Source organism: Schistocerca serialis, chromosome 2 (assembly GCF_023864345.2).
Source record: "Schistocerca serialis cubense isolate TAMUIC-IGC-003099 chromosome 2, iqSchSeri2.2, whole genome shotgun sequence".
Taxonomy (NCBI): Eukaryota; Metazoa; Arthropoda; class Insecta; order Orthoptera; family Acrididae; genus Schistocerca; species Schistocerca serialis.
This window is the reverse complement of record NC_064639.1, coordinates 1,080,522,445-1,080,538,819: the sequence shown is the minus strand read 5'-3', so window position 1 is coordinate 1,080,538,819 and position 16,375 is coordinate 1,080,522,445. Positions and strand designations below refer to the sequence as shown.

At 42.4% G+C, this 16,375-nt stretch overlaps 1 protein-coding gene across 1 annotated transcript in view; it reads right to left on the bottom strand.

Moving 5' to 3' along the window:
• Window positions 1-16,375, bottom strand: part of LOC126458523 (nuclear protein localization protein 4 homolog) — a 252,649-nt gene that overhangs the window by 177,307 nt on the left and 58,967 nt on the right. Inside the window, exon 4 of the mRNA XM_050095626.1 lies at window positions 15,149-15,286. Within this exon, the coding sequence (XP_049951583.1) occupies window positions 15,149-15,286 (138 nt within the window). The remainder of the gene's footprint in view (window positions 1-15,148; window positions 15,287-16,375) is intronic.

The window sequence follows — 16,375 nt, the reverse complement described above, 5'->3', positions numbered from 1 at the left end:
CAAAAGCTGAGAGTGAAAAACTCATGTGTATAGCTAGGTGTAGCCATAACATGAGGGATTGTTCCTAGAATGAATTTTCGATCTGCAATGGAGTACGCAGACATTAAACTTCCTGGCAGATTAAAACTGTGTGCCAGACTGGGACTGAAACCTAAGCATTTGGTAAACAACTTGCCCATGAAAGGCAAAGGTCTCTGGTCTGAGTCCCAATCTGGCACATAGTTTTAATCTGCCAGGAAGTTTTATGTCAGTGCACACTCTGCTGCAGAGTGAAAATTCATTCTGAGTTCTCAGTTGTTTGATACAGACAAGTTGTTACAGCCACATAGCAATATCCAAGAGCAATAGACCTAGTTCTATTCAGCATCTACTTCAAGTTAATTTATCATACTGAAATATGAGGCGGCTTGGGGCAAAAATCCTATTCAACAGGTAAATAAAATGTAGCTGCAAGTTCCATCACTAAGGGAAGTTAGCCTACAAGTTCGTGATTCAATTTGTGAAGGGGCTTAGTGTTCTTCCTTTGTATTGATTAAAATGTTCAGTAACTCTTGCTACAGCAGATCATAAAGAACAGGCAATATGTAAGAAGAGGTATTTTTTTCTGTTAAAGAGAATCCACAATTGAAATTAACAACGGTGAAAAAGGTATTTGAAGGAGACCATCTAAATCAAATGCAAGGATACAAGTCAAAAGTCCTGTCTACAAAGGCATTCATCAGCTAACTGTTGAGTTTTGAGAGGTGAGAGATAATTTCTTTGTTACAGAGCACATGCCAGTCCATTTTATCAGAATGAATGAGTATGAAATACATTCTTGCGAAATTTGTGCTGCAGACCTAAGGAAAAAAATCTACATGATTCTGTCCTGTGAACTGGAGGATCAATTAAAAAATGTAGTACGTGATGGTGATCTGCCCCCCCCCCCCTCCAAAAATTGTGGTTAATAATGAGACATGGTGCTTCACTTATAACCAAGCAATCAAACAACTGTCACTCATGTGGAAAACAATGTCAATGGGGCCAAAAAATACATGTCATGTAAGAACATTAGTGAAGATATTCACTAGCTTCTTTGGTAAAATGGATTGTACATAATGAATTTGTTCCATCAGCACAAATTGTTGATCAAATTTTCACCAGAATGTTCTGAAGAGACTACATGGAAACTGTTATGCAAATGCGTATACAACGGCGAGCAGAAATGGCTGAAGCATCACGATGAAGCCACTGTCCACACCACTCTGCAAGTTCAATAGTTCTTGGCAGAAAACAACGTGGCAGTTGTTCCTCACTCTCCCTAACGACTTAAACATGACTTTTTGTTACTACTACATTTGAATAAGCAATTGAAAAGTTGTAGTTTTGCTGATCAAAATGAAGGGGCGGAGAGAGGGGGCGGGGGGGGGGGGGGGGGGGGGGGGGGGCAGATCATCAGTAACACACCAACAGGAGGTCTCCAAAAATATTTCCGGTTGTGGAAAAGTTTTTGGAAAAAGCAAGTTAATGGATCAATAGAATCAATTTCATAAACGTAAATTGTGTCTGGCACCATAGCATACTCGCATTGTCTAGTCTTTCAGCTATTTCTGCAGTAGGACATCAAGGCAACTCAAGAGGCAGGCTGCTAGATTTGTTACTGGTAGGTTTAAACAACATGTAAGTGTTATGGAGATGTTTCAGGAACTCAAATGGGAATCCATGGAGGAAAGGTGACACTCTTTTCGAGAAACACTATTGAGAAAATTTAGAAAACCGGCATTTTAAGCTGACTGCCGAATGATTCTGCTGCCACCAACATATATTGCACGCACGAACCACAAAGATAAGATATGAGAAATTAGGGCTCATACTGAGCCATAAAGACAGTAATTTTTTCCCTCACTCTATTTACAAATGGAACAGGAAAGGAAATGACAAGTAGTGGTACAGGGTACCCTCTGCCATGCACCATACGGTGGCTTGCAGAGTACCTATGTAGATGTAGATGTACCACAGCAACAAGTAGCCTTTGGAGAAGAGCATCTGTGTTGATTTATTTTCCCCTGCACAGTCTGTTTGTTTCCCAACTTACACTGTGTGAATGAGTATATGGGAGAATGTATTTTGAAGGTCCCTCTGGTATGTCCAGAGTTTTCACAGACCATTGATGTCTCAGTGCCAACTTAACTTATAGATGGGCACTGCTGAAACCAGAGAGCTTTGCCAGCAGCCAAGGGGTGGCAGTCTGCTTCTGCACAGCACAGGTGGACAGTTGGTAATGGGTATCTCCCCCTAGCCTGTGTGTGGAGTGGACACTCTTGGACACGAGAACTACAGGTTACTCTTCCACTGCATCTGGTAAAGTTGTGGATGCATTTTTAAGGTGCTCCTCTGAAACCATGGACCAAGGTTTTAGTATCCCCATCACAGACACTGAGATGGGTGCAAAGGATATGGCATGGTTATTGCAGCAGAACAGGACAAAACGCTGCGCCTGAACCATGGCATGGGCAGAACCACAGACCCAGGTGTTTACCTGCTGGCAGTAATAAGGATGGCTCAGCAATTCTAACACTGATTTCAATGCTCACAGACGAAGACTTTGCCTCACGCAGAGCTCTCTTTGTATCCATGTGCTCAGCTATCAGTCGCTCGCACTGGTCGCGTATTGTTTTTTTCTTCACGCTTGATCTCTACACTGTGTTCAGACTCTATGCTCCATTGTAGATTGATTCACACATCAAGATTCGTTCCCTATTCTGTGGTTTAGCTCCCTGGCATATAGTCGCCCACCATCAGCTAGTACAGTTACATCATTCATGCTGACACTGACCACCCTGCAACTTTGTCACAGCCACTCTGATACTAAAGTGGCAATTACAGATGTTCTTACACGTGCAACATTCTTTTTTTAAATTGTAGCCACCATGAATATAGCATTTTTTTCAATGCCGGAAGGGCAGGTAGCTCCAGAAGCAGCAACAAAAACTGCAGCAGGAGCAGGTACAGTAACTGGTTGCAATGGTACCCAACAGTTACTATTGAGTGGTTCCTCTTCGAAACAGCACCCAACATGAGCAAACCAGTTGCATGTCTACCTGTGGTTACTCATACCTTAGGTTCTTGGGCTATGCACAGCTTTATATAAAAAAGAATAGCTCGATGTAGTCAAAGGGTAGAGCCATACGTCTGCTCTCATCCTTCACAGCTAATTCACTGCAAATAGTAACCTGTAGCTGTGACCCTGTAGGCAAATAGTCTATGCATTGGCTAGAACTGCAAGTTAATAAAATACACAGAAATATAAAACAAAAGATAAATGAATAATTTAATAAAAAGGGTTCTACTCTAATGTCTGTAAATGTAGATGACAGAGAACTAGGCTTAATAATGTTTATTCGAGGAGAAACACCTCAAATAAATGGGAAATGGTCCTACGATATTCAATGAAAATAGTCAGAAAATAATCTTATCAAATGCAGTAAAGTTAAATTGAGAGCATTATGAGAATGATAGCAAAGTCTCCAAACTAAATAGTCATCAAAGACTCATGAAATCTAAGTCAATTCCATGATCACAATACACGAAAAATTGTCCAGCTCAAAATGGTTCAGAGTTCAACATGATGATTCACAAATTAACACATGTGATACACAGAATAGTTACTCACATTCTGTCCATTATCATTTCTGTAAATCAAGTGGTAAACGCTGAAGTCCTACTGTGGAGCACATTCAGACCCCTCGAAATGTAAAAGTCCCTTCAAAAATCAGAATATTATAGCAGCCGTCGCCTTCCAGAAACAATGACCTATAATACTGAACCACGCACATTACTCTACGCAGGTCTGCCTTCTTCCAGAACTTGCCGCCAAGAGTCCCGAATTGCTCCCTTGAGCTTATCACTCAAATAGCCCCAGTCTCCAGCAGTGTGTGTGCGTGTGCGTGTGTGTTTGGAGTTTACAGGCAATCAATGGCAAGGTTATCAGCTTATACGCATTAAATGAAACCAATGTGGATAAAACTGTGAAAATGTTAACGAACACATTAAGACAATAACAAAAAATATTAAAATGTGCTATATAGGAGATTAAAACACAAGTAAAACAACAGAGGAGCTAAAATAAAAGCATGGGGAACTGCGACTGGCTGACCACTTAAAAAATACACAGGTGAGCCAGTCACCCTGTGAACACATTAAAACTATTCCCCTAAAATCTTGGGAAAAATACTGGACAATTCACAAAACTTTAAAACTCGAACCACATTCATCTGAACATTACTTAAAACAGAGGGCACATCTGGTAGCAAATCTGCCGCTGCCTGCTGATTGGAAAATAAAACAGTCCAAAACATGTGGCACACCGTGATCTGTATGCCACAAGCACCACACATTGGAGGGTCCTCTCGCTGGAGCACGAAGCCATGCATCATACAGCTGTGGCCAATGTGAAGATGAGTATGAAAGACCTTGTCCCATTGGTGTAGCTGGGAGGATGTACGCCACAGCTAAGTTGTGCACTTTACTACACGGAGCTTATTTCAGTCAATTTGGGCCACTCATCTTCCCATTGATGCATGAATTTGTACCTCAAATAGTGAGGGCAAGTAGGGGATGGCACACTGATACAAACTGGGTGTCACAACATGCCTCCTTGGCTGCTAGATCCGCCCATTTTTTCCCCGCAGTACCCATGTGCCCTGCTACCTAGCAGAAAGACATCTCCTTCCCCAGTCTTTGTAGTTGGATATTCTGAATTACATTATCTGCTGGGTACAAACGTTGGAGAGGGTGAAGGCCACTCACAGAATTGGAACGCACAAGAAATTTAGTGCTGGAAGAATGTCTCATCTGCTCCAGTGCCCACAAGATTGCACATGATTCTGTGATGAAGACAGTAAATTCTTGACGCAGTTGGGCTTCAAAGATACAATGCGGGAAAGCAACAGAACAACCAATGGAGTCTCCCTGCTTAGGCCCATCTGGAAAGACAGCTACCTAGTTGTGGTGGTCCTATAAAATGTCAGAAAATATTACATTAAAAACAAAAGTACGAGTGCAATCTCTCCTGTACTGCACTAAATCTTAAATTATGCTGGGCCTCTGTAATAAACAGGGTGGCAGACGGTTAAAGCCCTGGATTTGGGGTTGTACTTGCTCCACACTGAGTGACTCCATTACATGCTGCATGCAGGTCCCAAATGGAATTTTTCGCTCACGGACAGTTGGAGAAAAGGCATCTCAGACGCAGACGAGCAGCGGCATGTACGGTATGCGGGTGAAGTCGGAGCTGCAAAGAGCTTCATGCCTGATGCACCTCGAGGAACTGCCATTGGATGGTGAGTGGAGGTTCCCCAGCCTCAGCACAGAGACTGGGTATGGGACTGGTCCTATATGCACCCTCGGCCAGCCAAATATCCTCATAGTGAACAGTGTCAATGATCTTCAAATAAGAAGGCCTCGCCCATCCATACACTGTGCACCCACAGCCCAGCCAAGAATGCATAAAAACCTGATAAAACAGGAGCCGACGTTCCCTGTCTGCTTCCCAAGACCAATGGCTAAGGCACTTTATGATGTTAAGTGCCTTGAGGACTCTGGCTTTCACGTCTCTCAGGTGTGGCAACCATGATAATTTGGAGTAAAAAATGATGCTCAGAAACTTCACTGAGTCTCTAAAATGTAGAATGGTGTCCATTATATGCAAGTCAGGTAAATTAACAATACAGCGAGAACAATTACAATGAACACACGCAAGCATACACACACACACACACACACACACACACACACACACACACACACACACACACATATTTACCTGCAGAAAACCCATCTTTGGAGCCCACTGCTCTAACCTCCACAATATAAGTTGTAACTAATGGCTCACTGTTGCAGCACTAGAGGAGGAACAGAAAACAGCAAAATCATCCACAAATAAGGAGTACTGTAAAGGACTCTTTATAGTCGATGTGATACTGTTTATGGGTGTGGCAAAAAGGGTAACCCTAAAAATACTGCCCTGAGGGACACCATACTCCTGCTCAAAATGATCTGACAGCGAGTCACCAACTTGGATCCTAAAATGTCACTGAGACAAGACAGACCATATGAAGATGGTAAGGTGGCCACGAAATCCCCACTGTTGGAGTTGTGAGAGAATACAGCGTCTTCAAGTAGTATTGTATCCCTTACTGATATCAAAGCATATACCAGTACAGTGATGCTTACTTAGCAAAGCCTGCTGAACAGCTGCCTCTAGCAGGGTCAGGTTGTCGACTGTGGACCAAAATCTCCAGAATCCACACTAAGAGTGGCTAAGGATTTGCCTGGCCTCTAACAACCAGATCACACAACAGTTAACCATTTGCTCCAGGATCTTTCCTACACAGCTTGTTAAGGCAATACTGCAATAGCTACTGGCACATATGTGGCCCTTTCCTGGTTTGAGAAGAGGTATCAAAAGTGCCTCTCTCCATGGGCTGGGGAAGTTACCTGTCTGTCATATAAGATTAAAACATTCAAGGAGGATTTCCTTTGATGCTGCTGTCAAATGTCAAAGTATGCAGTACCAGATTTGGTCAATACTGGGTGAGTCTCAGACAGAGCCGATTCCAGCTCCCACATGGAGAAAGGATAGTTGTAAGTCTCAAAATTGTTGGATCTGAAGTCCACTTTTCTCCTCTCTACAGTCACACAGCAGCAGCGAAACATGAGATCCTGGCTGCCATTGGCAGTAGTTTGTGCATAATTCTCTGCCAGCATCTGAGCGATGTCTTCGGGCACTGTTTAGGAGACAACCCTGTTTCCATACTGCTGCTATGGGTAAATGACTGCATTTAATAGAAATCCTCCTGATGGCTTCCTGTACTTTTGTGGAACAAGTGGAACAATTGATAGAGTCCACGAATGCTTGCCATGAAATTTTCTTGCTCTCCTTAATTACATGTCTAGCCTTGGCTCTTGTAACTTGAAAGGCTGTAAGGTTGTCTGCTGTAGGGTGACATTTAAATCATCGAAGAGCTACACACCTGTCCCAGACGGCTGAATGGCACTCATCAGTTCATCAACATACAGATGACCTGAGGATTTTGGGATGGATAAGTCAGCAGCATGATGGATCACTCCCATTATGTGGTTCATCCATTCCTGGATGCTGTTGTCGTGTTCAAACACAGCCATCTGGCTGAAAAACTTCCAGTTAGCTCTGATGGCCATTCATATTAGTGACTTCTCTTCAAGTAGTGCTCCATCCAGTAAGTGAAAATGGAGTGGGCAGTGATCACTGGAATGAAGGTTGTCAATGACCTCCCATTGAACAGTGTCTGCAAGGACTGAAGAGCACAAGAGAGGTTGATGGGTGAGAATGACCCAACAGCAGTGCAGAAATGAGTATGGGTACCTGTATTGAAGATGCACAGCTCGTGAGATGTCACGAGGCTCTCCAAAACCCAACCCTGAGGGCCAGCAGAGGTCGAGCCCCACAAGACATTATGGGCACTGAAGTCTTCCAGTACTAGAAATGATTGTGGAATTTGTTCTACATGATCTATGAGAGCCTCAGAGTGTATTGTATCTGGCAGTGGTAGATGCAGTGAGTGGGATATAGTACAACCCACCAAGTGTCACTCCCACAAGGATTGTGAGAATAAGATTACAATAATTACTGCGGGCAGAGGAGCATTCAAACAATCATTCTTCCCACTCACCATACATGGATGGAACACGAAGAAACCCTAATAACTGGTACAATGGGATGTACCCTCTGCCATGCACCTCACAGCGGTTTGCAGAGTATAGATGTAGATGTAGAAACAGTGATCCTCCATCACCCATGAATACTGACAGCAGCTGCCTGCAGGCCAGTAGCCAGGGGGAGAGCAGAGAAGAGATGCATGTTACTGACAAACACGGCAACCTTTCCCTTGGCTCTGTCCCCCGTCAGACCATCCTTTCGGTGAAGAGTGTAGCTCTGTAGCACAGGACTGTCAGTGGCTTTACAATGTGTTTCCTGTAAACTCGGGCACATGGGGCATTCTTGCACCAGCAGTTTCAGTTCCTCCACATGTGTCCTGAACCCATTAATGTTCCACTGTAGTATGGGAGCCAACTATGATTAGGGTTGCACTGTCACTCTGTCTTTCCGCCGAAGAGGGGAGCCTGTAATGGGTGGGCGCTCAGTCTGGGGACAAGATGATTGCCCCAGTCTGACATCAAGCTCCATTAGCTCTTCTGAAGAGTGGACAGAGACACCAGATAGTATGACTTCGACACCATCGGACTGTTTACTTCCTGACTCCATCAGTGGGGGATGCTTGGCCTTTGATTTTTTGCACTTTTCCAATAGTTTGGGAGGAAGTGTAGGCTGTTAAGTCTTCTTGGCCTGACCATAGAGGACCTGTCTTGTGGTTTTAATCACCTCTATCTTCCGTTCTTTAAGGAAGACACAGCAGTCCCTACTACAGATAGGGTGAGCCCCAGAGTAATTCACACACTTTGGAGGAGATGAACATCTGACTCCTCCATGGGCAGCCTTACTGCATTTGCCACAAGTGGGTTCTCCCTTCCATCCAAGTGAGGCATGCCCAAATTGCTGAAAACAAATTCCTTAGTGAATGATGGGATAAGTTCGCCTATCTCACCTACCACTTTTCGGACCACTTCTGCAGTTTACAGTGCTTCGTCAAGTTGATGCTTTGTTTGAAATTTCATTTTGTTATATCTTCCAATTCTGTAGTACTATTTGAAGTTATGCAACCATCCAATGCTTCCCTACAAATTACTAATCTCTGTCATGAGGAATTTGTTGTGCATAACGCAGTAAATCACTATCATGCATATCCTATAAATTGTATCGAACATCCTTGAAATGCACAAACATCAGTTTTTGTAACAAGTGTGCCCTGTCCTCCTCAGAAAATCCATAGTTTTTCTTATGCACTACCTGGTCATATTGCAGCAGACTACTTACTTGAGGTCGGTGTCTCTCTCTCTCTCTCTCTCTCTCTCTCTCTCTCTCTCTCTCTCTCTCTACTATGTAGTGGAAGGAATTCCACGTAGGTAAGTAATTATATTTAGTATCTACACCTCGGACAATGATTTTCCTTTACTATGTTTCACTGGAGACGGCATTTGTGGCTCCCTGTCTGACAATGATGATGACTAACATGGGTCAACACCTGTTTCAATATCACTTTCACTTGTTAATCATTTATCATCATCACTATAATACTCTTCATGTACATTGCCACACAGTCAAACACACACAACACAACACCACACATTCCACTGACTCATCTTGTAGAAATGCTAATATTTCATCTGCCACTTCTTTCTCACCCTGATAATTCCTTGGGTTCCTTTTTGATGAAATGTTAACTTCGACAACTGTTGTTGTCAATATAATGGAACGTTTGCATTGCTTATTGTTGCCATTGCTCTGCTTGGTATAATCATCATTATTATTGTAGCACTGTTGTGATTTCCTCATCAACTAAGCTGTTCAACTATGCTCCACAGTATTATGCTGTGCTCACCATTGGATATCTCCAGTCCCACCACCTGTTGCCATTAGCAGCCAATAATGTGGTTGCTTGGTGGACAATATGTGGCATGTCGAATGTTGTAAACATCACTGGCCCTTTGCGAACTTGCAATCAAGGGGCTCCTTATTAAGAGGCTGTCTCGGACAGCTTGCAAGCACTGCCCCAGCATATTCAACTGTCGATGGTGGATGGGTGACTTGATAAGAGTCAAGGTCAGCCTAACTGACTTAGATGCATACACGCTCTTTTGCTGCCACTGGACAGACTCTTTGGCTGGACTGCGTTGCAATGGGCACTACATCAAGTTGTATCTTATAGTAAACAGTGTATTCCTTTGAGGGGGCAATTCACCGTCTCTGCAACTTACAAGAATTCATACAGAGAACTTTGTTGTTAGTGGTAAATTCCCCACTGGTACAATATATTTTTGGGTTGGATGCCTTTTCTACCTTTGGTTTCCAGATAGTACATGTAGTATGTCAATCGGTCGCCTTTCAAGATTTGGGCTCCTCACTATGGTCATACAACCAGCTGTTTGAGAATATGTTGGGTCAGGCAGAAAATTTCAAGGTACACATATCTCTTGAGCTGTCAGTAATACTTAAATTTTGTTACTCCCACCCATCCCGTTAGCCATGCACAACGAGGTCAAGGCCAAGATGCAGTGTAGGCAGGAACTCACCATAGTTTCTCTTATTTTGTCGAGTCGGTAGGCCACCCCTTTAGTGGTGACTCAGAAGCCAAATAGCACTGTGCACCTCTGCATTGTCTCCCTCTCCCATTATATAATTCTGCGGCTGGAGGAACTATTGATGGAGTTTTCAGGTGGCCAGCATTTTTCATGCACTGACTTATGTGAAGCATACCTGCAGTTCCTGCTGGACACTGCTTCTCAGAGTTTCTTAGTGCTCAACACTCCCTTTGGGCTTTATCTGTCTAATTGCTGGCCCTGATTCAGGAAATTCCTTGTTGCATAAACTCCATGACAACTCCAATAACATCTGAGTCATGGACTACAAGACAGAGCATCATTTAACAAATCTGCAGGCAGTTTTCCAACACCTTCTCGAAAATGGCCTCTGTTGCAAACAGAGAAAATGTATTCCATGAAGTTTTGGAATGGCAGCCAGATAATGTCAACATCTTGCCATGATATTGTGGCTGACAGCCATTCAGCCATCTTAAGGTGAGTGTTTTATACAGGCATTTGCTAGTTTATCAGCTAACTTTATAAGAGGGCTATCCACAAAGTACATTACGTTTTGGAATTAAAAATAAATAAAGTATTGGAAATTCTTTTTATTATATACAAATGAAAGCCACACTTAAATAGTACTTTTCTACATAGTTGCCATTTAAATTAATGCACTTATCATAGCGATGGACGAGCTTGGAAATTCCTTCGTCGTAAAATTCGGCCGCCTGCGCCTTCAACCACGTGGTTACCTCTTTTGGGACAGAAAAGGTGTGATTTTTGTGGATTTCCTGGAAAGAGGCACTACAATAAACTCTCAAAGGTATTGCCAAACTCTGCACAACCTCAGAAGAGCAATACAAAACAAGCGCAGGGGAAAGTTGGGCTCAAAGATCTTGCTGATTCACGACAACGCCCGGGCCCACACGGCAAATGCCACTCGTGAAGTTCTCGAATCTTTTAAGTGGGAGTTGTTTCCTCATCCACCATACAGTCCCAACCTGGCACCGAGCGACTTCCACTTATTCCCAGCAATGAAGAAGTGGTTGGCTATGCAGCATTTTGATGACAACGCACAGCTTCAAGAAGAGGTAACCACGTGGTTGAAGGCGTAGGCGGCCGAATTTTACGATGAAGGAATTTCCAAGCTCGTCCATCGCTACGATAAGTGCCTTAATTTAAATGGCAACTATGTAGAAAAGTAGTATTTAAGTGTGGCTTTCATCTGTATATAATAAAAAAAATTTCCAACACTTTATTTATTTTTAATTCCAAAACATAATGTACTTTGTGGATAGCCCTCGTACTAAACTCTGGTGTAGAGACACATGCGCAGCAGTAGGAGCTGCTGCATAAGCATCCTCTGTCAAATTTAGTGCCCAATGCAAATATTGCTTCATCTATGGTGTGCAGGCACTTGTGTAACAGCAATACTACCTGCGCGCCTTCTGTTGGAGCGCAGGCTCATGGAGTTAAAATTCAGCTGTCAAATTAATTGTTGCTACATCCATCATCAGGCACAAAATGTTTTCTTTCTGAAGATATTAAACAAATCACTGGGTTCCATGCTTTTCCCAACTGCAAGCCGCCACCACAATTAATATCATCTTCTGCCACACATATTTCCACAGATCCATTAATAATTGAATCGCGGCAAAGGATCTCGTCAGGGCCAAGATTTTCAAGGCAAAATATTCCATAGAATTTACTATGGAGACATAATGCTTGTCTAAGGCTGACTTACTGAGTTACAAAAGGTAGGTGTGGCAATCATGTTCAATGCTCCTTTCACATACTCTGTCTGTGTGTGTGTGTGTGTGTGTGTGTGTGTGTGTGTGTGTGTGTGTGTGTGTGTGAGTGTGAGTGAGCAATGTAGGCTTTGCCACACCAGCAAGATATTCTGTAGATACCAGCTCTCTCCAACCTCAGATCATCCTTTACCGAATCAAGAAGAACACAAGTCTATGATCATAGGTGGCCAATATATTACTTTAACATAATGTTTCCTTAGGATTCTAATTTTGATGAAATACTGCCAACACATTTGAGGAACACCCTGAACTTGAACAGTTCCTTCTCCTCTTGATATCGTGGATGGTCATGTTTTTTCCTCCTCAAAGGAATGTGTATCAATAATCTGTGAACACAAACTGTCAGTGTTTCAGCTGCTTTCCAAGGCAGCCTCTATCAGATAACATGTGCCCTGCACACCAAAATAATTTAGTTCTTTTCCCCTAAGCTGCCTTTTTTTGGGTCACATTCTCAGTGAAGATGGTCTCGTATCTACATCGTTTACTTGCAAGTACCCAAAAATCTGTGCGAGCTCAGGTACTTGTTATGCAATGTTTTGTATTATGCTATGTTCATTCCTCAGGCCATAAACATCTGTCCTTCCTCTAAACTAGCTTTGCCAAAAGGGTATCAAATTTGTCTCATCTGTGGATTGTCAACAACCTTTTCAGGCCCTCAAGCACTGTTTTTGTTCCGCTCCTTTTTAGCTTCTTTTATGCTTAGTAATCCTTTAACCCTGGATGTGATGCATCCCAGTAGGGTACTGATGTGGTCCTGTCACATCGGAATCAAGACAGCACTGAGTATCCAGATAGCATCCTCACATACTCCACCTGGTGCATGTGTTGCCCTGTGGAATGACTCATACGAAGGCTTTGCCACATCGTCACATCTACTGGTCATGACTGATCGCGATTCTGAATACCTTGTGGGGGCTTGCACCGCCTGTACACAAAACCAAGTTGTGCTGCCATGTCATTTGTTCTTCTTGGCCAGTTTCGAAGCATCCTTTGGGCATGGTGCACGTCGACTTTGCGACCTCTTTTTTGGGAGGCACACGGTGGTTGGTGATCAAAGCATCGTCAAATTTTCAAATTTCCCCATATGTTGTCAAGCTGTTTGTCATGAAACTGACGGTGATTGCTCGCACATTGTTAGTCATTTTTGCTAACAAGGGCTGCTGGGCTGCTGCAAACCCCCCACCCCCCCTTCCCACCCCACCGACCTCTGGTATCCGATAACGATCAGCAATTTGTGTTGCACTAGTCTGAAGACTTTTGCATTCGCACTGGTATATGGCATCTTACTATTGTTCCATTTCATCCCGCATCTAACTCAAAGGTGGAATGCTTCCTGTGTGTGTTTAAAACTCTAATGGAACAAATCTATGTCTGCCTCGTCTCACGATGGTGCAAGTCATGTTTTCTGACTACGTACTGGACAACACCAGTTAATACATGTAGTCGGGCCGAACTTTGCATGGGTCCCAGCTGCAGGGTTCTTTGAATTTCTACACCGTAAGTCACATGTCTGGAGCATTGCGGCCCACCATGTTTTCCACATGGGGCCATCATTCGGGCTTCGTATATTGGCTGGCAGCATGGGGTGGCTGCCAGCTGTAGTGCCGGGTCAGCAGCAGTAGTTGTGGACAGTGGATGGGAGCAGCTGATCCATCATGCAAACCAGCAGTGGCTGAAACCAGTTGGCCTTCAACACTGTCATCTCCAAGACAGTCAGACAATGGGTTCGGTTGTGGCGCTGCTCAGGTAGGGGGGCTCCCAACAGCGGCAGCATGCTCACCCACTGCAACCTCCATCGCACATTTCAAGACCGCGCCCTACCTTCGGCCGCAGAATAGGTTGACACTGGAGCTAGGTCCTATGTCCGCTGCAGTGGAGCCCAAGGAATTTGAACTGGTACCCTCTTTCCCTTGCTTGCCAATGCTTCAGTGTTCAATCCCCTGGTGAGGAATCTCGTGCCCTCTTTGGCCTAGCAATGGACGTAAAGGTACAAACTGGGCCATTCTCAGCCCTATGTGGCCTTTTCAAGGAGGAATGATTTAGTATTCCTACCAATGGACATAGAGATGGATACAGAAGAGCTGGCATTCTTACTGCAGCGCAATAGTAAAGAGGGCTTGCGAAGCTTGGCATGGGCAGAGCCACCTTTTAGGTCCTTACGTGTCAGCAGTAATATACCTGGCCTGAGAGTTCCAGTGCTGATTTCAATGCCCTGCAGACTGAACCTTCACATCTTGCAGTGCTTCAGTTCTGCGTGCTCAGTTGTCAGTTGCTCGCATTGGTTGCGTGTTGTGATTTTCCTCCATACTTGATCTCTATGCAGTTGTTCAGTGTGTAGGTGCCCCACTGTTGGCTAGTATAGTAATATTCATGCCAAGAGCAACTCTCCACAGTTTTGTCAAACCCATGCTGGTACCAACGAGTATTTGATTAATTTAGTCTAAATTGTGTTTGTTGTTGTTTTTTTTCCAGAAGGCATAAAAATGTTTCATGATTCTTATTATTCTTAATTTTACTGTATTCTTAGTATTTCATAAACAATCATTCATTAAAGAATCAGATTAGAATAGTACTCCAAAGTACAAGTTTGCCTTCATTGTGGAAACTGTGGTTTTGTGTAAAACGTGACGATGAAACAGAAAATGTGGCGCTGGTCATGACATCAGCAACTTCCCTCAACAAGCCCATCAAGTATTCTAAAGGGGCCCATCTAGTTATCCATTCTGCATAAAATACAGTAAATATCGTCTCTCTTATAGGGCCAGATCCAGTGTTTCAACTTAACCTATCCAATGGGCATGAGGCATTGTGAAAATGATGCATGTGACCGGGTCACCTCACACGGTCCTAAACCACAATATAATATTAACAACAACAAAAAAGTTTTGATATCTCCAGCCCCTCTTTCATGTGTCAGAGAGACATTACACCGAAAAAGACAATATTAACAGTAAGTAATTTTAAGGAAATTATTGGTATTCTTTCTCTAACATTCTTCTCTTCTCCAACAAATAAATTACAAATGAAACAAAACAGTATAATCAGATATAAATGACTAGGTGGTCATTAACAAAAAAGGATATTACATAGCACTTACTATATTTCTAAATACTAACCTGTCAACACCTGCTGTAAGTTTTCTGAGATATGAATGAAATGACATGTGTTTAACATTCTGCTCTTTAAGATAAGCCTCATCAAATGGTTCCAGTGGTGAGCAATGCACACAGCAAGCTTTTGGACCATGGCGACAACTGTAAAAATGTATAAATTTAATATCAGAGCATATCTAATATTTTATTAGTTACAAATGCCTTAAAACAATTTTATGTATTTTAACAGAAACACTTGTCAAACAAAGTACTTGAATATAATATTCAGGGCCTCAGTATGGGTTATTATAAAATGACAGTTGTGTGTTAGTTTAGTCAACCACTTAAGGTTAATATCATTGACATATTACTGTTGTCAGCTTTCTGACATTAATGAATTGAAGGGAAACTGAAAAGAACAAAAAGATTTACAAAAACATCAGCACTGATACCGACGTATATCAAAGAAAGAAGCATAAGCTTGAATATTACCCCAAGAAATATAAAATGAAAGTAGATCATTATCTCACCAATATGTAAAGCAAGCATCTTCAGTAGTAAATTTCATGATGATTTACCATTGTGGAGTGTTATGCTCATGAGTGAACTCATGAATCTTAAGAATTTAATGAAACTAAAAAATTAATGGAACAAAATAAATGAAGGGTTCAAGATATGCAACTAAACTGGAAATAAATAATGAACAAAAGTAATCTCCAAGTGAAAGATATTCTTGTCTTAAGAGATGGCATTAGTCTAGAACAGTACTTTTTGTAAAACATAGGCATCAGATGATGTAAGAAAATACAGCTAATATAAAAATGCCATCAAATTCCAATGCGAATGGCAGACCCCACAGCCAGTAATGACAACAGAGAGTCATATTATCCTCCTCCCCAAACACACATACATGCAACTTTCAATGTTGTTTTGTGATTTCAGAACAGATTGCAGCGAAATGAAAAGCACACTATAACTGCGCAAGGGCATTAATAACCCACTGGTCATGAATGGCACAAGATCAGCACACATTAAAACCTACAAAATTTCATAGTGCACAATACATCTAATGACAAATCCCCTAAGAATAGGAATAAATAACTGATGACTTTATGGTGGACAAATTTTCACTCAACATCAGTTGCAATTACAGAAAAGATACATTTAAGAAATTATACTAATTTCAAACAGCATAAAACAGTAAATAGTAGAAGCATAGTGAGTGATTCTTTATTTAAAGGTAAGAGTGTT